This window comes from Mesocricetus auratus, unplaced genomic scaffold (genome assembly GCF_017639785.1).
Source record: "Mesocricetus auratus isolate SY011 unplaced genomic scaffold, BCM_Maur_2.0 Super-Scaffold_100047, whole genome shotgun sequence".
Lineage (NCBI taxonomy): Eukaryota > Metazoa > Chordata > Mammalia > Rodentia > Cricetidae > Mesocricetus > Mesocricetus auratus.
In genome coordinates, this window is record NW_024429224.1 from 1,569,552 (window position 1) to 1,593,639 (window position 24,088).

Below are 24,088 nucleotides of genomic sequence, written 5' to 3' on the forward strand. Positions count from 1 at the left end.
TAGCCTAGGCCAGCGCTGCTGTAGGACCAGGGATGTTCCTGCTCAGGACTCCGGACATCTGCCAGCCTGCTGTGGTCCCTTTGCTTTAGTTTACCATAAGCAGGCCTGCTGAACAGTAAAGCATCTGGCAGAAATTGCCAGTGACTCTGGCCAAGATCCTCTCACTGCTCTGAGAAGCAGCACTCTCTGGAAGGAGGGGAGGGGCCCCTGCAGGCAGGCAGCAGGTTGGGTGCTAGACCGGGTCAGACTGTCCTCATGAAAGATGGCTTGTGTGTAGGCCTGCCTAGAGTTATACTCTGTGCTCCTGTCACCCCCTTCTCTGTCCCTGTCTTCTGTTTTCCTGAACTGGTAACCAGCAGACACAGTGATGATGGTGCTTCTGGTGTTGTTGGTGATAATGTCATAATTTTATAAGGCGAGGCATGAGAGTGTAAGTGCTTCCTGCTTTGGAGTCAGGCATTCAACCCCAGCTCTTTTACTCCCCAGCTGTGAAGGGAGCAGATGGCTTCACTCACCTGTGAGTCTCTTTGCTCATCTGTAAAGTGAGATGCTCTGTGCCCGTCTCACAAGAGTGATAGGAGGACCAGAAGACACGCGTGCTTAAACGAGGCTAGTATGTTGATGGTCCTTGATAACTTTCACTCAGATTTTTCATCCACTCTGGTTTCTGACCTTGTGATTTGAAAGGAAATGGAGCTAACCCTTTCAGTGACCCTAGAACAGCATGGCTGGGATGAGGAGGGAGTGGGCCAGGTGCTGTGGCTAGGAGTGTCAGTCAGGAGTGAGTGAGTTTTGGGCCACACCACATCACGTAAGAAGGAAGTGTGTAGAGCAGAGTGAGCAGAGAAATCGTGCCCAAGACTGCCATGGTTTAGTTCTCTGTAGAATGGGGATGGTAACTGTCCTTTCTACTTTCTAGGGGTTATGTGGGATGGCTGGATTTCAATAAATGTGTTAACAGAAACAAACACTTTATGTAGTAGGAGCTCTTATGCAACTTCTAGGTGAATAGATTGTTAGCCAGTGTCTGGCGCACAGTTAAGTACTCAGCAGTAGGAGCTGCTGCTGCTGCCGCCTGTGTCATTAATCATCAGTGTTTTACAAAGTCTGATAAAGATGAAAATGGTGACCCCGCAGGCGAATTGTCCCCAAGTGCCTTTTGTACCTATCAGCTGCTAATAAGCTAGTAAGTACTTTTGAAGTCAGAAAGTGGTGATAAAAGTCACAGTAACACATGCAGCATTTGCATAAGATAACCAGCTTATGTCATGTTTGTATAGTCTTGTTTTTACTTAACTGTTAGCCAGGGACTGGCACCCTCAATGGATGGGTGAGGAAGCAGATTGAGAGTGTCACTTGTTATCAGATAGTTAGCCTGGGTATTCCCCTCCGTTTCTCAATCCTTCCACCCTGGTAACCTTACTGCAGCCTTCACCCTTGGCTGGCCCAGGCTGGCAGCCCGCTGAGCTGGTGTTTTCTGGACGCTGCTCCTGGCCTATGAGAGGCAGCTCCAGGCACCAGCAGTGTGTCAGGCATTTATGACTGACTGTGGGGGAGGGAGCAGCTGCCACTCTGAGTCCAGTCATTCTTTCAGTGCATCCAGCAGTCCCAGCGTACAAATGTGTAGCTTTTTCTATGGTGAGAGCTTTCCTGCCTGGGACCCATTGCTGCAAGCCCTTTTTAGTTTCTGCTCTTTCAAGCCATGTATTTAGTTCCTAACTCCTGGCCAAGGCCTGTGGTTGGCAAATAAAGATGTCAAGCAGCTGCTGTGCTGTTGAGCACAGATCTCACTGCACTAGCCCTGGGAGCTTCCTGCCAGGCTGCCTGCCTTCATTTCAACCCCATTTAGACTCAGAAGGGAGCCTGCAACACCTACTAAGTCATGTTTTCGTTCTTGTAAAGGCGTGCATACTTAACTGTAGAAAAACACAGAGAACTTTAACAATTTTTCTCTTGATAGATACTTCCTGAGAACGTGATATGTTCTGTGACTTAGGTGGGATATGACCAAGACAGACCTAAATAACACATTATTTATCAATTTAGGATTGACTATACATATATGAAATTTAAACGGAATCACCATATAATGGGGACAGTGTACCAACTAGACATCTTATGCCACCAAGTAAAAAGACATTTTATACTACCAAGTAAAACCTCCATTGCCAAGAATTGGTTGCGTCTTTTGAGTCATTGGCCAGAAAAGTCCTATAGACAAGCCCCCTTAAAAAAAAAAAAGCTATTGCTAAGACAGTAGGGTCCTATTGCTGAAGCCACACTGTACGGGGTGCCCCATGTCCAGGAGTGATTGGTCAGCACTAAACACTATTTTGGTTTTTTTTTTTTTTTTGGGGGGGGGGTTTTTGGTGCATTTTTGCGTTTTGTCTTACTGGTTTTCTTTTTCCTTCTGATTTTTTTTGTTGTTTTTCTTTATTTTTAAACAATGTTTTCTCATTTTACATACCAATCTCAATTCCCACTCCCTCCCCTCTTCCTGCTTCCCCTCCCCATCCACTCCTCTGAGAGGGTAAGGCTTCCCATGGGGAATCAACACAGTCTGCACATCTCTTTGAGGTCCTTCCCCATGTATCTAGGTTGAGCAAGGTATTCCTCCATAGGTAATGAGCTCCAATGAGCCAGTTGAAGCACTAGGGATAAATCCTGGTCCCACTGCCAGGGGCCCCACAGGCTGCCCAAGCCACACAACTGTCACCCACATTCAGAGGGCCCAGTTCCATCCCATGCAGCTTCCCCAGCTGTCTTTCTGGAGTCAGTAAGCTCCCACTAGATCAGGTCAGCTGTGTCTGTGAGTATCCCCAAAATGTCTTGACCCCTTTGCTCATATTATCTCTCTTCCCTCTCTTTGACTGGACACTGAGAGCTCTTTCCAGTTCTTGGCTGTGGATCTCTGCATCTGCCTCCATCAGTTGTTGGATGAAAGTTCTATGATGACAATACAGGTCGTCATCAATCTAATAACAGAAGAAGGGCAGTTCAGGTGCCCTCTCCACTATGCTTAGGGTCTTAGCTGGGGTCATCCTTGTGGATTCCTGGGAATTTCCCTAGTGCCAGGTTTCTCCATATCCCCATAATGGGTCCCTCCATCAAGATATCTCTTTCCTTGCTCTCCCTCTCTGTCCTTCCCTATTTTAACCATCCCATTTCCTCATGATCTCCTCCCTCCTCTTTTCTCCCCTTCCCCTCCTACCCTCTCTTCTTCCCTCCAACTCCCAATTTTCTCAGGAGATCTTGTCTATTCCCCCTTCCCAGGGGGGTCCTGTATGTCTCTCTTAGGGTTCTCCTTGTTCCCTAGCTTCTCTGAGGTTGTGGACTATCAGCTGGTTATCCTTTGCTCTATGTCTAATATCCACTCATGAGTGTCTTTTTGGGTCTTTGTTACCTCACTCAGGATATTTTTTTTTCAAATTCTATACATTTGCATGCAAACTTCAAGAAGTTGGGTGGGTATAGAAAGGAATATATTATGAAAATGCTCTAAAAATTAAAAGATTTTGGTATGTGTCTTAGGTTCTTGTTGTTTTTTGAGACAGGGTTCCTCTGTATAACCCTGGAACTTGCTCTGTAGACCAGGCTGGCCTCAAACTCACAGAGATCCTCTTGCCTCTGCCTCCCAAGAGCTGGGATTAAAGGTGTGAGCCATCACCACCATCACCAGCTTAGTTTTTCAAAGCATGTAATTTTGTTTAGATATTTTATAGATTAGATATTTTATAGATTAGTTTAGATATTTATAGATTAGTTTATAGATTAGTTACAGATATTCAGACAGAAGTTTCTAAATTGGATTATTTTTCTAATTGAAGGAAAGCAGGAACATGTCTCCAAGATGTTACATTTTTAAGTATTATTCAAACACATTTTTATTACTATAAATGTAACCCATACCAGGGTGTTAGTTAAATGTATTTTCTCTCCCTAGAATTTGACACAGCCATTGTAATGTCTGTGTGTGTTCATCTGCTTCCCTATCCTATAACTTTAGAGTTTCTATTTCTTTCACTATTCAAAATCAAGTTGGGGATAGGGCACTGGAGTTTCACAATTAATAAAGAGTGTTTACTGCTCTTACAGAGGACCCATATCAGGCAGCTCATCGCCTTGTAACTGCAGTCCCTAGCAATCTGACCAGCTCCTGTAGCCTCCTGAGCACCTACATAATGTAGTGCACATAAACTCATGCAAGCACACACACAAACACATAAATTAAAAAGATAAGCCCATATAAACCTCTCTACACCTAGAACTTAAGAATCCAGTGGATGATGGAAGCAGAAGCAGAGACCCACAGCTGGGCACTGAGCCAAACTCCTGGAGTTCAGTTGTGGAGAGGGAGGAGTGATGAGCAGGGAGCTCAGGGACCCTGGTCTGACAGCTGGGGAACCAGCATGGGACCAAACCAGGCCCCTGAACATGGGTGTCAGTGAGGAGGCCTGGGCAGTCTATGGGGCCTCTGGCAGTGAATCAGCATTTATCCCTAGTGCACGAATGGACTTTGGGAGCCCATTCCCCAGAGAGGGATACTCTCTCAACCTAGATACACAGGGGAGGGTCTAGGCCCTGCTGCAAATGATGTGACAGACTCTGATAATCCCCCATGAAGGGCCTCACCCTCCCTGAGGAGTGGGTGAGGGGTGGAATGGGGGGATGAGAGGAGAGGGAACTGGAATTGATATGTAAAATAAGATTGTTTCTAATTTAAATAAAACTTTATATAAAAGAGGATTTTGAGGCTAGGGGTTGGGGAGTTGGCCGTTGATGAGAAGCACCCATTGTTCTTCCCAGATTCAGTTCCCAGCTCCCACATGGTGGCATATGACCCTGGTGGCTGGCTCATAACTAGTTTCAGAGAATCCAACATCCAAGTGTTAGGTACACACAAGGTGCACACACATGTAGACAAACACTCATAGATAAAGTAAAAAACTTGGGACAGGAGAATTAGCTCGGTGGTTAAGAGTCCTGGCTGTTTTTCCAGAGGACTCAGGTTTGGTTCCCAGCACCCATATGGTGACTCACAACCGTTCATGACTCCGTCAAGGGATCTCATGCTCTTCTGGCTTAGGCACCAGTTACACACATGACACACAAACATATGCATAGGCAAAGCACCCATACATAAATAACTATAATAAAAGAACTCTGTGTCCAGGTCATGTTTGCTTGGTAATTTCCCAGTTGAGATATTTGGGGATTAAGTAGTATGAGCATTTGTGTCCATTTGAAGTCTACCTGTGATGTGGGAGCTTATCCATTCACTGTAGCTTGCAAGTTTTGAATATTGTAATTAGAAACTATAGCATCAAGTTTTGCTAACAATGATAGCTGAAGGTGTATCTTGTTGTAATTTGCATTTTCTCTATTCATTTTCTAACTCTAGAGTCTATTTATATCAGTTCATCTAAAGGCTTTCTGAAATAGAGTAGCTGATGTGTAAGACATTCTAGAGCAGTGGTTCTCAGTCTGTGGGCTTCGACCCCTTTGGGGTTTTAAGGACTCTTTCACAGGAGTCATATAGCATATATCTTGCATATCAGATATTTTTAGGACTCATGACAGTAGCAAAATTACAGTTATGAAGTAGCATCCAAATAACTATATGGTTGGGATCACCACACCATGAGGAGCTGTAACAGCCACAGCATTGGAAGGGTGAGACCCACAGCTCTAGGGGATTGCTAGGAGGCAGCTAGGCTGGCCTTTCTGGGCTGTGTAACCATTTTAAGTGCTGGATATTGTGTAGTAAAGTTTGATATTATGACTCTGTGTTCCCTGAATAAATAGTCTGTCTTGTTTTTCTTATCTGAAAGGGGGATAACCTTATCCCCCTCACCTGACTGTTGCTAAGAATCAGTAACTGTCTACACGCATTTCTTAGAGCCTGTCACTATCATTATTTCCCAGTAACCTTGTACGTTTTGGGAACATTTGTCCCCCATCCCAGCCATCAAACTTCAGTTTTTGTTCTTGCAGATCAGCCAAATGGCCGACGACACAGTTGCAGAGCTGGACAGGCATCTGGCAGCAAAGACCAAAGAACTCCTTGGATGAAAGGCAGCCGTCACATTTTCTGGTCGTCCCTTAGGTGACAAGCTGGTGTCTCCCACTCCGCTGTCCATCCATGGAGGCTGTCACTGCTATTGCTCCAGGGGAGGCTTAGACTCTCTGAAGCTCTATTTGCTTCCTTGGGTAGCCTTGTCAGCTCAGAATCTTCTGGTGTGATGGCCTCGGGATATCTGCTGTGGTGGTGACCTTGACTCTGACGTCACCACAGGACTGCCTCCTTTCAGACAGTGAATTAGACCCTGCCCTTGTTTCTAACTCATTTGAACTAGTGTGGGCCTTCACTCTGACTGCTAATGATCAAACCTAAATAAATGGGAAAAATACCCACAGAGGAAAAATCGAGTGGCTTGGGTGGGAAAGCTCCCAGACCTCCTTATAAAGCAACCAAGAGTGTGTTTGCCTGTGGTTGTCATACTGAGGACCGAGTTCACTGTGGCACCAGCCCTGCCCTCGGGGATCCTCGTATCGAAACCTGTTTTTCTTTTCTGTTAGCTGTATCTTGACAAAATAACTGGAGAGAATGACACAGAATGAGGCTTGAAGTTGTCCATGTGTCTATGTTGTGAGTAAGTTGGCAGCTGCTCACCAAATGCTTTTCTTTCTGTCATGCACCCTTGCCTCTGTCGACATTTTTTGGTAGTGAGCTCTTTTTGGCCAGGACCTGTCTTCCTGAGAGACAGACAGGTGCTTTGTCAAAACCCAGCCTTTTGTCTTCCTTCTTCTCCTTTTTCTTTTTCTTCTTCTTTTTTCTGCATTTCTGCATAGACACATGCGCACACATGGATGCGCATGCCATAGCATGCATGTAGAGCTCAGACAACTCCCAGAAGTCAGTTCTCCTTTCACCAAGTGAGACCTGGGCCCAGAACTCAGACTCTCAGAGTTGGCACCAAGTGCCTGTATCTGCTAAGCTAACTCACCTGTTGTAGCATGGCTTTGAGGGCCAGGTGAAGTTAGTTTGTCTTTTTTTTCCTCTTCTGCAGTCATTTTTTCATTCAATTATAGCAGAACCATCAGGAGCTTTGCTATTTTTAGGCATTATTTGTAATCTTCACAGGAAACTAGACATATATGTACCACCTACACTTAAAAATATGGGAACAAACATGCCTATATTAAGGGAATGAATCCTCCCAGATGGTGGAGTAGGGAAGTCATGGGGCATTTTTTTTTTCTATTTTCTTTTTTTTCCTACAACTCACAGAGATCTTCCTGCCTTTGCCTCCCAAATGCTTGGATTAAAGGCCTAGGCCTCTGCAGTTGGCTAAGGAGCATTTTCTTTGTTCTCAGCCTCATTTTACAAGATGTAAAGTTTCTCAAGCAGTGTCACACAGCTAGCAAGCAGCAAAACAGGGACAAAAAGTTTTATCTCTAATGCCAAAGTCTGTTGCTCCCGCGGATGTCAGGTAAAACCTTACCGTTTTCCCACTGTCGCGAACACTCCTGTAACAAATGTGTGCAGCTTTCCCTGAATACCACATTCTCTAGTGGACGCCAGCCTTGTGTCCTGACTGACTTAGTTCTGACACGTGACCTGTAGACCTGTAGACAGTTGGGTTAGTGGATACCAGCCATGTGTCCTGTACTGACTTAGTTCTGACAGTTGGGTTCTGCACTTAGCCCTGAAAGAGAGCCCCATTCCTGATGACAGTAGCAGATCTGGACCACACAAACATAGCTCCTGCTTCTCCCGTGATCTAGGTAATGAGCCAGCATGCTGCTTAGGACTTGAGAGGTAGGTTTACCAACTTCCTAGAAAGCATCTGTGAAGGGTGCAGATAGTAGGATGGGGGAAGATGCTGGGGAAGTGGGGCTCCATTCCGAGGTACCCTGTGTGGCCACACGCCCAGCACCGCCAGGTTGTCTAACCAGAGGCCACTGCACCTGCTGTCTTGTCAGGATCTGGTGGTCACAATCGGTTTGTCGGGTACTGCCCAGAGGCCACAACTGGTTGTGGCCTCTGACTCTTGAGTACTACTACCTGAGCTGAGTTCCCTCATAGTGCCTCGAGTCTGCTCCTGATCAGGTGGTGTGACCTGCCTAGGTAACGAGCCTCCTGCTGCTGCCTCTGCCCACACTGGTGGGACCTGCTGTGACATAGTGAGAATTTAAGGTTAGGATTAGGTCAAGGATGACCTGCTCAAAGCCAGAGGCCAGTGGGAAGTTAGCCAGGGGAAAGCAAGGCAGGCCACACAGGTTTGCAGAGCTCCAGCTCTGCGAATGGTGGAATTCTCACTGCAAATGTGCTGCTCAGAGATGCAGGGCTTTTTAATAAACAGAGGAAATGATAAATTATGTTGTAACTCCACTCCAAAGGCATTTGGTTCTTAACAGCCAAATCCTCTGTAGTCTTTAAATAAACAAAACTTATTTGGTGAACAGACGGGGGTTGGGGGGGATGAAAGATTTTCAGTACTTGGGTTCCACATGTCAACAATTTCTCTCCTGTGTGTATGTTGGCCAAAGCCATATATCATGATAAATGAATAAAGGAAAGCCCTGGGCCCAGGGCGGTGGGACGGCTCAGCAAATGGTTTTCAGCTGATTGCTCTATTTCAGTTGACATTTATCAAAGAAGCTCTGTTGCCCTGTGTGTTAGGGATATGTTGATGGCAGGGACCAGAAGGCGACTACCTGATTGGGTATACTGAGATACCAGTGTACAGGAGCTGGTAACTTGTCCCCTTCTCCTGTGACAGTCTCACACGGAAAGTTCTCACACTAGCAGAATTACTAACTACCTCCTGTGCTCAGTTTGGTGACTCTCAAAGTCCCATGAAAAACTTGGTTTTAGTCTGCTTAAAAATCATCCTTTTGGTGTATAGGTGTGTGCACAAGTGTGCAGATCTCACAAAAGAAGCATAAAGATTTAAAAATAAAATTTCTCAGGATTGGAGAGATGGCTTGGGTGGTCAGAGTGCTTGCCGTGTGCATAGGACCTGAATCTGACACCTTGGCATCCACAGGAAAAGCCAGACACTGTGTGCACTGGGGGACAGACAGGGGGACCCGACAGACAGGTGGTCCTGGAGTCACTTACCCCAACCCCACTAGAGCCAAAATAGTGTGAGCTTCCAGTTAGTTCAGTGAGAGAGGCTATCCCAAGAGTAGGACAGAGATGGGATGACCCCTGACCCCCTGCTCTGCCTTCTGCATGTGTGCGCTTGACGGCAGGCGCCTGTCCACTCATATGCCTGCCCTACCCTTACACAAATTTCTCACAACTTAGCCCTATTTAAAGTGAAGTGTGTAAAGAGGAGAGCCGTTGTGTTCTTTTTCAGGTTTACTTTTCTTAACCCTAAAGCTGCCATGGCCATCTGTCCATGTGTACACGCAGACAGTCGCTTCTCCTGCCGCACTATTAACTCGTTTGACCACTAACCCATAGTACTTTATAAACAGCCCAGTGCACTGCAGGATGTTTTTACTTAAAGCTTTTTTCTTTTTGATGGTTAAAGAGCACTATTTACCAAATTTGAAGGCGTACGCGTGTAACCTGACACTTGAGAGGCTGAGTTTGAGGCCAGCCTGGGCTACAATCACATCTTTTAAAAAGCGTGAGAGCAGTGACTCAGCAAGTAAAAGCACTGAGTTCAATCCTGGGGACCTACATGTGGGGGGAAGAGAATGGCTCCCTCAGGCTGTCCTCTGACCACCTTGAAACACACACACAGTAAATAAATAATGGCTAAATTTTTATTTTCTCAGATGGTCTGGTAAATTTTGCTCTTCGTCCTACAGCTACAGACTTTTATTGAATGTCCGGTGTGAGCTCAGCAACACGCTAGACCTTAACGAGTAGCACTGCACCTAAGCTTAGTTGATGTGGGCACTGCTAGTATGTGTGTTCCTGTAACTCGCCCTTGCTCATGCAGTCCAACAAGCACCAGAGTGAAGTTTCAAGCTCAGGGGTAACTTTGGATCAGTTGTTCCATTGGCGTGGACGGTAGAGGAAAAGAAGCACCTGGTGGGATAAAGCGGCCGGCCATCTCTGACGAAAGACACACCCTTAGTCCCATCGCTTAGAAGGCAAAGGTGCAGGCCTCTGAGCTGGAGGCCAGCCTGGTCTACAGAGTGGGCTACAGAGAAACTGTCTTGGGAGAAAGAGGAGGAGGAGAAAAAGAAGAAATGGTGTTTAATTTTCTAGAGTCTGGAGTTTTGGCCTTTTAGTGAGTCTTAGACTGGAGTGGTCTGTCAGCCTTGTTAATAGCATTTCTTCATCTCCACACAGCTGCGGTGCTTTCTGGTGCTGAGATCACGCTGGAGCTCAGGCCAACATCGCTTCATGTTCTGGGTTACCACGTAGGGCGTGCGCGCGCGCTCGCGCGCGTGTGTGTGTGTGTGTGTGTGCACGAGTGTGTATGTGTGTGCACGCGCGTGTGTGTGTGTGTGTGTGTGGCGGGGGGGTGTTGTTTGTTTTGCTGCACTTCGCGGTGTTTTCCTTCTCTGTGTCTTTGCTTTTAAGAAGCCTTTCAGAGTCCCACGTTGCAGTGTGCTTCCCTTTAGCTCTGGGCTTTCATTACCCTAAGCCACCCTAAAACTCGCATCTTATCTTCCCCTTTCTTTTGAATGTATTCAGCATCTTAGCCATTTTTAAGGGCTCAGGGATGTTGAGAGCATGTTTACATTATTGTCTAACCAGTGTCCCGGACTCCTCACCACAAAAAAAAAAAAAAAAAACTGAAACCCTACACCCATCAAACGAACTCTAGCTCTGTCCCCACCGCCCGTCCCCTGGGGCCACTACTGTCCCTTCTCTGAGTTGGCCCTCTCTAGGATGCTCCTGCAGACACTTACACAGAACCTGTCTGTGACTGGTTTATTTCAGGGTTAGGATCCTCAGTTATATCATGTGTCAGAATTTTTTGTCCTCAAGGATAAAGAATATTCCTCCGTTCATAAGCTATATTCTGGTATTTACGGAACTCCTTACAATTGTTGGCAACACTGATGTGTTTTGAGAATCCGTGTGCTCTATATTGATACTGGGCGGTAAGACATGGCCGCTGCCGCTCTGAGGAAGGTGGGTGCTGACTGCGCAAACAGTCATGGCCGTTGTCTCTCCTTCCATTCTGGTCCACCTCAATCCTCCCGTGCTGTTAAGTAAAATCAATCTGAGGACAAGGCCCCAGTTTCCCTCAGAACCCTCTTAATGCCCCACCCCCTGCCCACCGAGTTACACAAACTCCTGCCTTGTGTCTCCAGGATGGGACTCTCAGAACCACCTGCTACAGCCACTGCTTACTTGGCTTTGCCGGCGTCCTTGGTGGCAGACAGCTCACACCTCCCTCCCTGTCCATCGGCTGTTGGTTCTGCCTGGTATGTGTCACATTAATCCCTGCCTCCCTCATCCAACCGGCAGTGCTTACCTGGACTCCGCAACCCTGTTCCGTGCCCCTCCCAGCACTGGGCATCCTTACATTCATCTTCTTCCTTTCACTTTCTAGACTTGGCTGTGCCTCTTTCGCATCTCACACCCTCTCACTCAGCAGATCCCACTCTTTTTTTTTTTTTTTTTTTTTTTTTTTTTTGGTTTTTACGAGACAGGGTTTCTCTGTATTGTTTTGGAGGCTGTCGGTCCAGCCTGACCTCAAACTCACAGAGATCCACCTGCCTCTGCCTCCCGAGTGCTGGGATTAAAGGTGTGCGCCACCACCGCCCGGCCAGATCCCACCCTTCTGTGTGTCCTTTCCTAAATGACAGGCAGCACCTCCCTCCCAGGTGCCAGACCATACATTTTGAGCCGTTTTTACCGCCCTTCATTCTATGTGCAGTAAGTCACCTCCTGTCACTTCTCTCTCCAAAGGGACTCTCCATTCAAGGCACATCCTTGGGAGGTTCTTACTGGGGTCGGGTGTGGCATGTGGCAAGCAGACAGGCCTCCACAGGGGCTCTGCACACTTGGCTCCACCTGTGAGGGAATCGTGCCTAACCCTGGAGAAGCCTCGTGCAAGTGTCTTAGAAGAAATCTGTTTCTTTTAGGATTTGCATCTCTGCCCAGTACCATGTTTGGTGCAGAGCAGAGCTAGAGGAAACATCTGTCCTCTTCCAAGGATCTGCTAGGCCTTGGAGACAGATGAAACCCCATTTCCTCCAGTCACCCAGTCTCTAATAATCCTTTGAACTTGTTCACCCAGGACTTTAAGTCTCATGGGCTAAGCCTGCCGCTGAGGTTCTGGGTGACTCTGGAAGGCACTGTGTGATGTCCCCAATGCTGGCGTCTACCATATTCCTCCCTGTGCAGTTGTGGCTTGCAGTGCCTGTTAGCAGGCTTCACTTTGCTCTTCCTGGAAGCACCCTCGACCCTGACAACAGTGCTAGTTCCCGGGTTTGGGATGCAGCTTGCTAGAGATGTCTTTGCCTTTAACCCTATGCCTACCCCTTGACCTCTGCATTCCAAGGAATCCTGGGTGGGATTCCAAGCCCCTGTCTGAGTTTTCCAGTATACTAGCACCTCCCCAAACTGACTCATTGTGTGTTGTGGGGCTCCCTGATTGCCCATAGCAGTGCTGGTCATGGATGTCTTCTTTCCAGGCTCTGATCTCGATGTCAACCCCCCCCCCATGCCCATTTTCCAGTTAGTAAGTAGAGTGCATCTGGCAACCTGGAATCGAGGCGTTGTTACGTGGATAAGGATGGAAGCACAGGGTTCGATTTGCATGGCCAAGGACACAGGACCCCGGGACCCCAGACAGTCTGGGTGCCTGCCTAGCTAGGCACCCCCAGAAGTTAACTGAGAGGTCAGTGGGCCTGGGAGGGCCCTATGACATGCTGAGTGGCCAGTGAGAACTTTCTAGGGCCTGGTTATGCTTTCTACTATTAATAAAGATCACTGCTTTTCTGTGGGTGCCAGCAGGGAGGACCCTGTGAGGGAACCTGATAGCTTCACCTGATAAAGGCAATATTGCAAATGATTCCATAAAATCACATTCATAGACTTTGACTAAATTTAAATTTTCAGTTAAAGATGATTGTATATTTCTGGTTCTTCTCTTTCTCCTGTTTTTGGTGTTAAGCATTCTATTGTGCAATGATAAGTTGATGTTTTCTTTAAAAACAAAAAACAAAAAAGCCTTTGCAAATGGATGGAACTAGAAGAAACCATCCTGTGTGAAGTAACCCAGACACAGAAAGACAAGCATGGTGTGTACTCACTCATATATGGATATTAGACATAGAGCAAAGGACAACCAGACTGCAATCCACAACCCCAGAGAAGTTAGGAAACAAGGAGGAGCCTAAGAGAGACATACGTGGACCTGCCAAAGGGGAAAGGGACAAAATCTCCTGAGTAAATTGGAAGCATGGGGGAGGGAGGGTTAGGAGAAAAAGGAGGGGAGAAGGGGTTAGGGTAAGAACATGAGGGATCAGCAAGGTCGAGTTGGGAGAAGAGAGGAGAGCAAGGGAAGAGATACTTGATAGAGAGAGCCATTATAGGGTTAACAAGAAATCTGGCACTAGAGACTTCCTAGGGATCCACAAGGATGACCCTAACTAGGAATCTAAGCGATAGTGGAGAAGCTGCCTTAAATGCCCTTCCCCTGTAATGAGATTGATGACTACTTTAAATGCCATCCTAGAGCCTTCATCCAGTAGCTGATGAAAGCAGAAGCAGACATCCACAGCTAAACACTGAGCTGAACTCCTGGAATCCAGATAGAGAGAGGGAGGAGTGATGAGCAAAGGGTCAAGACCATGCTGGGGAAACCCACAGAAACAGCTGACCTGAACAAGGGGGAGCTCATGGACCCCAGTCTGGCAGCTGAGAAACCAGCATAGGACCAAACCAGGCCCCCTGATGGTGGGTATCAGTTAGGAGGCCTGGGCAGTCTATGGGACTGCTGGCAGTGGAACCAGTATTTATCCCTAGTGCATGGACAGGCTTGGGAGCCCATTCCCCCTGGAGGGATGCTCTCTCACCCTAGGTACAAGGGAAGAGCCTAGTCCTGCCTCAAATGATGTGACAGACTTTGGTGATCCCTCATGGGAGTGGATGGGGGGGGGATGGGAAAGGCAACTGGGATTAGTATGTAAAATAAGATTGTTTTTAATTTAAATAAAAATGTTTAAAAGCTTTTGTCTAAAAAAATGAAGACTTGGTCACTCACTGGTTCCCATTTATTTATTATTTTTTAAATCATGTTGTTTTGTGTGTGCATGCATGCAGAGACACATATGTGAAGGTCGGAGGACAACTTTCAGGGTCAGACCTTCCCTACCATGTGGGATCTGGGGACTGAAGTCATGTCGTGGGGGAGAGGGCGCCTTTGCCTGCTGAGCCACCTCTCTGGCCTTTATTTATTTATTTTTAACTTCTGCTGGTTCCCATTTGTTCGTCTATCTATTTTAGCCCTGCAGATACCCGAACCTCAGAGTCTGGGAGCTTAGGACATCACACCCTTAGCCTCGTGGCGCTAAGGTCTCTGAGGCTGCTGTCCAAGGGGAGCGGGAGCCGTAACCAGGAAGGACAGGCACAGCTGGAGGCGGTTTGACCCGTGTGGTGTGTCAGGGACCCCGTGGGGAGTGTGCGGCATCGGTGGGGCCAGGGCTGGAAACAGGGTACTAGTCAATCCGAGGGCTTTAGATGGGGCAAGGGAGGCAAGGGAGGGAGTCAGAAGAGGGCCATAGAAAAGCGTCGCGCACCGGAATGTGGCAGGCACGAACATGGAGATGTCCAGGCACACGACTGCACACATGCAAGCCCGGATGTTTCCAGGTCGAGACAGACAGTGCAGAGTGTGCCAGGGAGACAGAGACATTGTGTGTTACCGAGGGAGGCACGCATACAGTTACGGGCTGAGACACTTGGACACACAGGGAGAGGTGACTGAAGACGGAGTGGGAGAGTCAGCTTTGTAAAAAGGAAAGCGGGAGAGAGGGTGGGTGGAGGCCTTGGGCTTGTGCGGTCCAGGCCCAGGAGGGATGTGGGTGGAGGAAGCTGCCTCAGCTGGGGCTGGCAGGCTGCGGGACTAGATAAGGCCGCCTGCCAAAGGAAGGCTGGGAAGGAAAGCCTGGGAGGCCGCCCCAGCCCCGAGAACAATGGGTACTTGACTTCAGCGGGTCATTAAAGAGACAATGGATACAAAGAGCAGCAGAGGCTTCCCCTGGGAGAGTGAAGAAGTGGGATTATTGAGGGCCTGTCCCCAGGCTCACACACAACGCTCCTGGCCCAGGGTTCAAGCCCCCCCCCCCAGTTTTTCTGTGCCCCTCCCTCTATGTGGAAGGGGGTAGTGATTGCCCTTTGTGGGAATGAATAAATACTATCCTTAGGTCTTGACCCAGGGTGGTAGATTTAAGCTACAATGGAACTTCGAAGCACAAGAGGCAGTAGGAAAAACAAGCCTTGTCACTTACACAGTATGGCTCCTATAAACCAGAATGTCACACACAGTAACTCCTCCTAAAATGACTGTGGATTTGTTTCGCATTAGAAAATTTAAAAGGAAAGTGGGTTGGGAAGGATACACTAAATTGTAATGGGATTGCCACTGAGGTAGTGGCACCCCACATTGTCATATATGGTGTGTATTTTTTAGATGGGTGTTTTGCCTGTGTACCATGTGTGAGCAGTGCCCATGGAGGACAGAAGAGGGCATCAACTCCCCTAGGACTGATTTTACAGAGGGCTGAAAGCCTCCATGTGGTTGCTGAGAATTGAACCAGGTCCCCTGGCAGAGCAGCCAGTGCTCTTAATGGCTGAGCCATCTGTCTCCCCGGCTGCTGTTTTGGTTTGGTTTCTTATTTTTGAATCAGGTTCTCACTTACTTTTCAAGACAGGACTTCTCTGTGTAGTCCTGGCTACCCTGAGACTCACTGTGTAGATCATGGCGGCCTTGAACTCATGGAGATCTGCCTACCTCTGCCTCCTGAGTGCTGGGATAAAAGGTGTGTGCCACCATGCCCAGACCAAGGAATTTCCTTTGCTTTGAGATAGGATCCCCTCTTTTGAGATAGACTCCCCCAGCCCTGGCTGGGCTCAAATACCAGCATCATTCTATAGTTTTATTTTTTCCATCTATCTTTTTTTATGTTCACTTATTTAATCATTTGTTTATTGTGTGAGTGTGTGAACATGCCGTACGCATATGTGGAAGTCAGAAGACAACCTCTGCAAGTTGATTCTTTCCTTCCACCCGTGGGTGTGCGGGTTGAACTCAGGTTGTCAGGCCTGGCTGCAAGCACCAAGGATGCTAAGCCTCACCCTTCCCATAGTCTAGACTTTTATTTATTTATTTTTTCAGAAAAGGAAAAGGAGGAAGGAAGGGGGAAAGAGGAAGGGAGGGAGTGAGGGAGGGAGGGGGGGGGAAGGAGAGAGAGATCTCTGTGAGTTTGAGGCCAGTCTGGTCTACAAAGTAAGTTCCAAGACAGCCAGGGCTACACAGAGAAACCCTGTCTCCCAAAAACAAACCAACAAACAACCCCCCCAAAACAAAAACAAACAACAGCAAAAGATCTACAGTCCTTAATAGTAGGCAGCTTGGTGTCTTGACCATAAAGTAGGATGAGGGCACGGGCAGCTTTGCACAGAGATGGACTGTGGGTGGCCGCAACTGGCTCCTGCCCCTGACCTGGTTTCTTTCCCTCTGTCCCATCCCTTCCATCTAATCAGCCCTCTGGGAACAGTCTTGGCAGTGGGGTGGCACTCCTCAAAGCCTCCAGTGATACTCCATGGCTGAAGGATCCAGAGACTATGCACCCCTAGTTGGTCTTTCTCTGTTTGGCTAACTCTTGAAAATGCAAACCAAGCCCCCCCCCCCAGGCTCTACTGCTCCCAGGAATACGAATTATTGCTCCCAAGGGCTTAACAGGAAGGACAGGTAAACAGGCTGCTCCTCGTTCCATCTGGGTCCCCCTTGCTCTGCCCCCCCCTTCAGAGATTGTACATTCTGTTCCTTCTGCCCAGGATGCTCCAGACTTCACTGAGCACAGCTGCATGGAGTAGCCATTAGTGACTCCCCTAGATGAGTTAGCGCGGCAGGAAAACAGGGAATAAAGGAGAAAATCCCAGAGGTTAGCACGGCGCAGGGGTGGGGATGGGGGCTCTGGGAGCCGGTAGTTACCTGAGCACCACCAGCCCAGAGCAGACCCTGGAAAGCCCTATTGGCCTGAATGGGACGCCCCTGGCCTAGAGGCGGGTCCTATGTGAATGATTCAGCACTGAGGGTCTGCCTCACAGCTCTCCTTTCTTGCCTCCTAGAAGCCAGACCACACGGGAGGAAAGGTCTACCAGCAGCTCCCTCCGCACCTCCCCTCCACTCTCCATCCTCTCCATCTCCGCTCCTGTGGCCAACCATGTGTCTGTCTCCTCATTGTAAAAAGGTCCCGGAGCCTGGGAACCCGGTTGCTCATCTCCAGACTCCAGCCTGATACCTCAGTGCCCACTGACAGCTGTCCTCCTGCCCCTGTCTCCCCGACCACCACATTGACCGATCTGGTTGTTTGTACTCTTTAATCCTCCTGTCCCCTCTGTGAACGCTGAGAGGGCAGGGACCTTAACCCTCACAGCCTGCTCTGTGCCCGGAACCAAGCCTATATGGCAAGGATCTGCTGAAGGAACAAACGGGTTTAAATGCATGGGGCTGCTGGATGGGATGGTTTATGCATTCCCCAGACGTTTGCCTCGGCGTCTTGTCCGTGCTTGGGGAGGGGGGGCGGCTTACACAGGTTCCAGAGGTGAAGCAGTCACCACAGGGATGCTGCCCTCCGACTCATGGAAGAGACCAACATTCACCAAGTAGTCATAAGACAATGCCAAGTGCCCGGAGGCAAAGCCTGGAGCTAGAGAGGGATTTTGTCAGGCAGCACCTCTCTGAGACCGCGTCTCTGTGGGTTAAGTCCGGAGAGACACTACTCTCTCCCGCGTGGCCTTGGGAGCAGCCAGGTGTGGCAGACCCAGATTCTCCAGCCCTTTCCATTGGAGCAGAGACTCAGGAGGGGGCCTCTGCGCGGTGGGTGCAAGGCGGTGTGGCAGCCCCAATCTGCTCTTCGCACCAGCTGTGATTGGGTTCTTTCTGCGTGGCGAGAGGCGGTTGCTTTGTGCACCGAGGCCTCAGCTGATTGTGGCCAGGCGCTTGGCACCCACAGACCACGACCGCCAGGGTTTACCACGCACCCCCAGCGCCCGGGCGGGCCGTGCGCAGCGCGCCAGCCCAATCTCGCCTCCTATATTCAGAGTTGATTAGACGCTATTTCTGCCTGGATTTTTCAGAAGGCTCAAGAGCTTTTTTAATCACTACAGTGGCTCATTAGGCTTTTGCAGTGACACTCATGTCCTTCAGTTCTCTTCTCAGATTAGATTCTATAGTCAGATGAATATTGGATGATTTCATTACATACAAATGCAATCAACAGTTTTGCATAAATTTCTTCTCTTTTCTTGAGTTTCAATTGACCCCAGCACCCATGGTGGCAGGCGCGATCCACATGCAAATGAGCTGGGTTTGCAGCGGAGGGGAGGGGCTGAGAGGAGGCGGGCACTAGCTCTAGCCCGGTAGGCAGCCGCCTTGATTGCTCAGGCTTTGGGAGAGAGGGGCTTTGAGGCGCAGAGGGGTGGGAGTGGGGGGCTTATAGCTAGCCCTAAGCTGGCACAGGGCTCCCAGTCTGCACGAAATTCTCCAGGTGACCCGAGGCACAGGAATGCTCAGAGTGGAGACTCTCTGCCTGGGCCCAAAATGGACAGTGGAGCGCCTGACCTCTGCGCTTGGGCTCAAGGCGGCAGGCTAGAGGTGATTGGGTGGAGCCTCTTAAACCACGCGTGTTTTACTGTCTTACAAACACCTGGTGGGTTGCACCGTGCGTTCCTGCTAGGTGGTGGCTCTGACCAGATGAGAGCCCATGGTGCCGTTGTTATTACAGCATCATTATTCCTGTGGGCAGCGTATGCTGTGGTTTTTAGAGCAACCAGCAAACGGGAAAAGCCAGCCTGAGCAGCAGAGTTTGGGAGCTGTCTCATAGTTAGTTGTTCTCGGTGTCTCTCTGGATTTCTCCAGCCCTTTTGTGATGGAGGAAGAGAATATTCTAAGGAGACTTCTAACCTAGGCAAGTTCTGCTTCTCCCTAGGGCTGAGCAGCTTCCTCGCTGCAGAATTCTGGCTCACAGGGCTCCTTGTGAGAAGGGGTTTTCTGCGCCCCCTGAAGCACCTGTCTGCATCTTATGCTGGACTCTGGGTCGCTATGCCCATCTCTGCTTGCTCAGCCCGTGGTAGCTCTGAGGTCAGCAGGTAGCAAGCAGGCAGTGGGAGCCAAAGTCACTGTCCCTAGAGCTGAACAGGATCTCCAAGGTTGACTTCAGCCCCTCGCCAATGTTTGCCTTCAGGTGCTCCTAGAGTCTGTCACGGGTCCTAGTCCTGGCTGAAATCAATAGCAGGGTGGAAGCTGAGGAGAAGGAGATGAGAGAGGACCAAGCTGTGCACCTTACAGCACCCCATAGACAGCATAGAAGCCGAGGGAGGCTGGGACACGGGTCTGCATGTCCCACCACACTTCCTTCTACTGACCTCTTCAGAAAAGTTCCTATTGTGAATGCAGACATGGCACTAGGACAGAGTATGTGGGACCTAGAGATAGATGTCACCTGACCTGTTGTCTTCCTCCTGGACAATGGCACCCTGAAGTGGACAGTGACAGCCAGCCATGGAGAGTGGATGGGTCCTATCTGTGCTGTACTCCCTGACTCAGGCCCTTTCTATCCCTTCCCTAGACTGGGCCCGTGGATACCTAGTGTAAGGGTTCAGGCATTATGCTGGCCTGCCCCTGTCACCTGGCAGAATGCACTCAGGCAGTGCCCTGGTCAGCCCAGGGTTCCATGACTACTAGTCTACATGCAGGTGCAAAGGACCCCTTATAAAGACAGATCCTGCCCACTTACATCTCTTTCCTGCTGTTCCCCTGGGTCAGACAGGACTTTTCCTGTCTCCCTCTTCCCTTCTGTCCTCTCTCTGTCTGTGTCTCTCTGTCTTTCTGTCTCTGTCTCTCTGTCTCTATCTCTGTCTATCTCTCTGTCTCTGTCTGTGTCTCTCTGTCTGTGTCTCTGTGTCTCTTTGTCTCTGTCTGTCTCTGTCTGTGTCTCTGTGTCTCTTTGTCTCTGTCTGTGTCTCTGTCTCTGTGTCTCTTTACCTCTTTTCCCGCCCCCTTCCCTTTCTAATAAAACTTCTCACTGAGCTCTGTCTGCCCCATATTTGTCCCCTGCCTCGGTCACCCTTGCCTGCCATGGACTCTGCCAAGGTCCCTCACGCATTTCATAGCACCTAGGACTCTGTATTAAAAGTCAATGAAATCACTGTGGCTCAGAGAAGGCAAGAGCTAGAAAAAAAAGTCACATGGCCTTGAAGCCAGAATCTTCTGGTGTAGTCTGGAGACTTCCTGCTCTGGCTGCCCCTGGGGACCATTCCCGGCTCTGGTTCCATCCCTGGCTGCTCATACAGTCTGCCTTCTGCTTTTCCGGGGCCTCTTGGCCCCCAGCATTCATCCGTGTGCTTTTCCACGGCTGATTCCTCCTAGCTCTAGCTTGCCTGGTCCCTTTGCTCTCAGTGGTGTTTGTTGGTGTTGCGAGTTAGTGTCCAAATGGGAAGGGCTGATCCAGGGATGCCCCAGATAGTGCTCTGACTCCTGGAGACTGTTTTCCATGTCTCCAGAACCTCTGTACAGTGGCATTCCCTGGCCATCCATCTTCACCTGCCAAGCAAGGACAGCAAGGAAGCAACCATCTCTCATCCATCACCAATATGACACAGATTGTCAAGAATCTGAGCCCAGAAGGAGACACATGGACACTCATGCTGTTGGGTGTTCATCGGAGATGTGATTAGGTTGGTCATTATCCTGGCATGAGGGAACCATGGCTGACTGCTCTCCTGTCTGGAGGAGGAGGTTGGGAGAGCTTAAGGCCCTCACTACTCAGCGCTCGTACTAGGGTGATCTAGGGTGATCGTGTCTCTCCACCTTCAGGCCTGAGCAGTTTCATCAACCTCCTCTCCTCATATACACTCCAACTCCAGTACAGATGGTTCCCCACCTCCCGCTGTGACAGCCACCGGGTTAGCTTTGAAGGTACCTGGTCCTGATCTGAGCACACAGCAGGCACTCAATGGACCACTTGCTAGAAAGAAGTGACTGGGTCCACAGTGAGCCGCAGAGTTTAAACATGTAGGCATGGACATGGGGGCGTGTCAGGAGTGGCGTGGGAGAGAGAGTGGATGGAGGAAGTCCTGGAACAGGGGCGCAGATGCTCAATGCAGCTGCAGCCAGGGATCCCAGGGGAGTCAGCTAGGAGATGGCCCAGGCCCCTCTGTGCTGTCTGGAGAGCAGGCTGGAGGACGGGGCTTGATTGTTTTGAGCTGGGCACTCTGTGTCGGGGAAAGGAATGGCTGAGGACCTTACTGGGTGTCTCTAATGCCCTAGGTAGTGCCTGCAGCAGCAGCCAGGGAAAGGCCTTGTCTGTCACCTGCACAGGACCGTTAGCTCCACCTTCAGAAGGGGACTGAGGCTAGAGGAAGGGCTGACCTGTCATGGGCCACACAGCGAGGAAGTGTCCTGTCTGGGGTTCAAACCCTGGTTTAGCTGGCTTTAGAAGTGGGGGATGCTGTCTTCCGGAGAGAAGATGTATGGGGGAAGTACCTCAGAAACACCTTGAGTGAGGGGTGTAGAGGCCCCGCCAGAGGCTCTGGATCTGTAAACCTGGAGCTTGGTTCAAAGGAATCAGGGAGGGCTTCTCGCAGGGGCTGGGAGGGAGGGAGATGGAGCAGGCTGTCACTAGGGCCTGACGATAGTGGCTGTGCTGCCTGGTGACCTGGCACTGGGGCTTTTGACCCTGACCTGTGTTTAAGGATGTCTGTTTTTTTTTTTTTCTCTCCATTTGGTACAGTTAATACCTCCATCTTGCTGGTCCCCCAGAAGAGTCCCGGTGACATCTCACCGTGCCTACCTCAGCTCTCCTGCCCTCGCTGTAGGACGCTGGCCGCGTACACTCTACTACCTACTGTGTCCTTCGGCTGTGAGGTAGGGCTGGCAGTGCCCACAAGCGTGGGCCGAGTGCTGAGCATGTGCTGGCCAGGCCTAGAGCCCATTTCAGAATCTCAAAAGCCAAAGACTGTGTCTCTGCTCCCACGTGTCCCCTGGAGGGGGCATTGAATCTAGCCTGTTGACACTCATCAGCTGTAGACTAAGGATTGCCCATCTCCAGTGCCTGCCTCGCAATCAGGAAAGTCAGGTAGCTTTGAGCCCCTTAGCCTGTTGTCTGTTAGAGACCTGGCATGTGGTTTACTCAGAAGAGTGCTTGCACAGCCCATGTGAGGCTCTGGGTTGCACTCCCAGCACTAATAAGACTGGATACAGTGTCTCGCATCTGTAATTCCCAGTCTTGAGGGGGTGGAGGGAGAAGACCAGAGGTCTTCTCAGTGTCTACACAGTGTAGACAGATGTTTCTGTCACACCTGGTCCTGCAGCCCTGTTTAGTCCCAAATAAATACATAGAGGCTTATATTAATTGTAAACAGCTTGGCCGATGGCTCGGGCTTCTTATTGGCTAGCGCTCCCTTAATTATTAACCCATTTCTATTAAACAGTGTATTGCCACAAAAGTGTGGCTTACCTGTAATGTTCTAGCTTGTTACTCTGTTGGTGGCTACATGGCATCTCCCCCTGGTGACTGCTTCCCAGCCTTCTCCTAGTCTGATAGCCCCGCCTGTACTTTCTGCCTGGCTACATCAGCCTGTCCATCAGCCTAAACAGCTTTATTCATCAACCAATAGGAGAAACATGTATTCACAGCATACAGAAGGACATTCCCTCTCACAGCAAGTTTAAGGCCAGTCTGTGCTACATGAGATCCTGTTTCTCAATCAGCCAGTGAGTCAAACAGAGCCTGCTCTCATGCCCTCTGCAGCCTGGGCAGCTCTCATGAACAAGCTCACACACATCTTTGACAAAACGTGAGCATGTACACCAGGTCACGAGAGAAAATATCCGAACGCTCCCCTCACTCCGGGACAGTTTTAAGACCACTAAGGCTTCTGAATGTCAACGCTGTGGAGAAGATGGGCCCCTCGGGCTGATGTGTGGGAGAGCCGAGTTACTGTGTACAGGGCATTTGGCCCCAGGCTTGGCACACATCGAGGGAGTCCCTTCCCTGCTCGAGAGTCTCCCGTGGCTCCGGTGTCCTCAGGGCAGAGCACTGCCAGGGCCGGGGCTCCTGTCTCAGGTTTCACTCTGTCCTTTTCCGTGCCTCCCACACACCGGGTCTTTTTCTGTAGACTGCCCCACTGTCTGGGTCTCCCATCTGGAGTAGGCCTCCCCATGCCATTGTCCCTAACTCTACAGGACCCTGTAGGTCAAAGGGCTCTACCTTCACACACAGCAAGGTCTCCCCTCCAGATGGATCTCCCAGAGGGCAGTGGCCTGTGTGCAGTCCCTCCTGACACAACCGGTGTGTAACGGATGGAGTCCTTCATCCAGGAAGATGTTTCAACCCGAGGACTGAGTGTGTGTTTCTTGAATGAATAAATGAAACACAGCTTTGGAAGGAGGAGCCCCTTAGAGATTCCCTATGCACCCTGAGAAGATTCCTGCGAAGCTTTCCCTCCCTGAAGTCTGTAAGTGTGTTTTATAAAGGAGAGCGTGTCTGCTCAGAGCCTCCAGGGTCGGTGCAGCGGAGTCAGTGCGTCAGGCAGAATCCCCTAGTCCAGCTTTGGTTGAGGCCTCTGGGGTCTGGGGTCTGGAGTGGGGCAGAGGAGGCCTCAGGGCTCTGGAGCAATTGCTATAAAGTAAACTCCATAATCAGGTAAATGCACGCATGCAGAGGATGGTTCCCGCGCAGCTGTGGCATCCTCCGGCCAGCCGGAGGGGACCTGCCTAATCTCAGTATAATGAAAACGTGGGTCTAATTATGACAGCAGGCCAGGGTTGGGCTGAGACCGGAGGGGGGGGTCCGTCCTGGCAGCGGAATTAGAACATTTAAACTGTCAGGCTGAATCTTGGAGAGGCCTGATTACCTGGACTGCAAAGAC

General features: G+C 49.6%; 1 protein-coding gene across 4 annotated transcripts in view; it reads left to right on the forward strand.

Moving 5' to 3' along the window:
• The window catches only part of Mrrf (mitochondrial ribosome recycling factor), a 66,246-nt gene extending 43,683 nt beyond the window's left edge, over window positions 1-22,563 (forward strand). For 3 of the 4 annotated variants that reach the window (XM_005082110.4, XM_040735721.1, XM_013122039.3), the window contains one exon: window positions 5,995-6,425. In XM_005082110.4, coding sequence (XP_005082167.1) covers window positions 5,995-6,072 — 78 coding nt within the window. In that variant the 3' untranslated portion in view covers window positions 6,073-6,425. Of the gene's footprint in view, window positions 1-5,994; window positions 6,426-21,948 lie in introns of those variants that run through there. The other variant, XM_040735720.1, reaches the window with a different exon arrangement.
• Window positions 22,564-24,088: the final 1,525 nt, after the last annotated feature.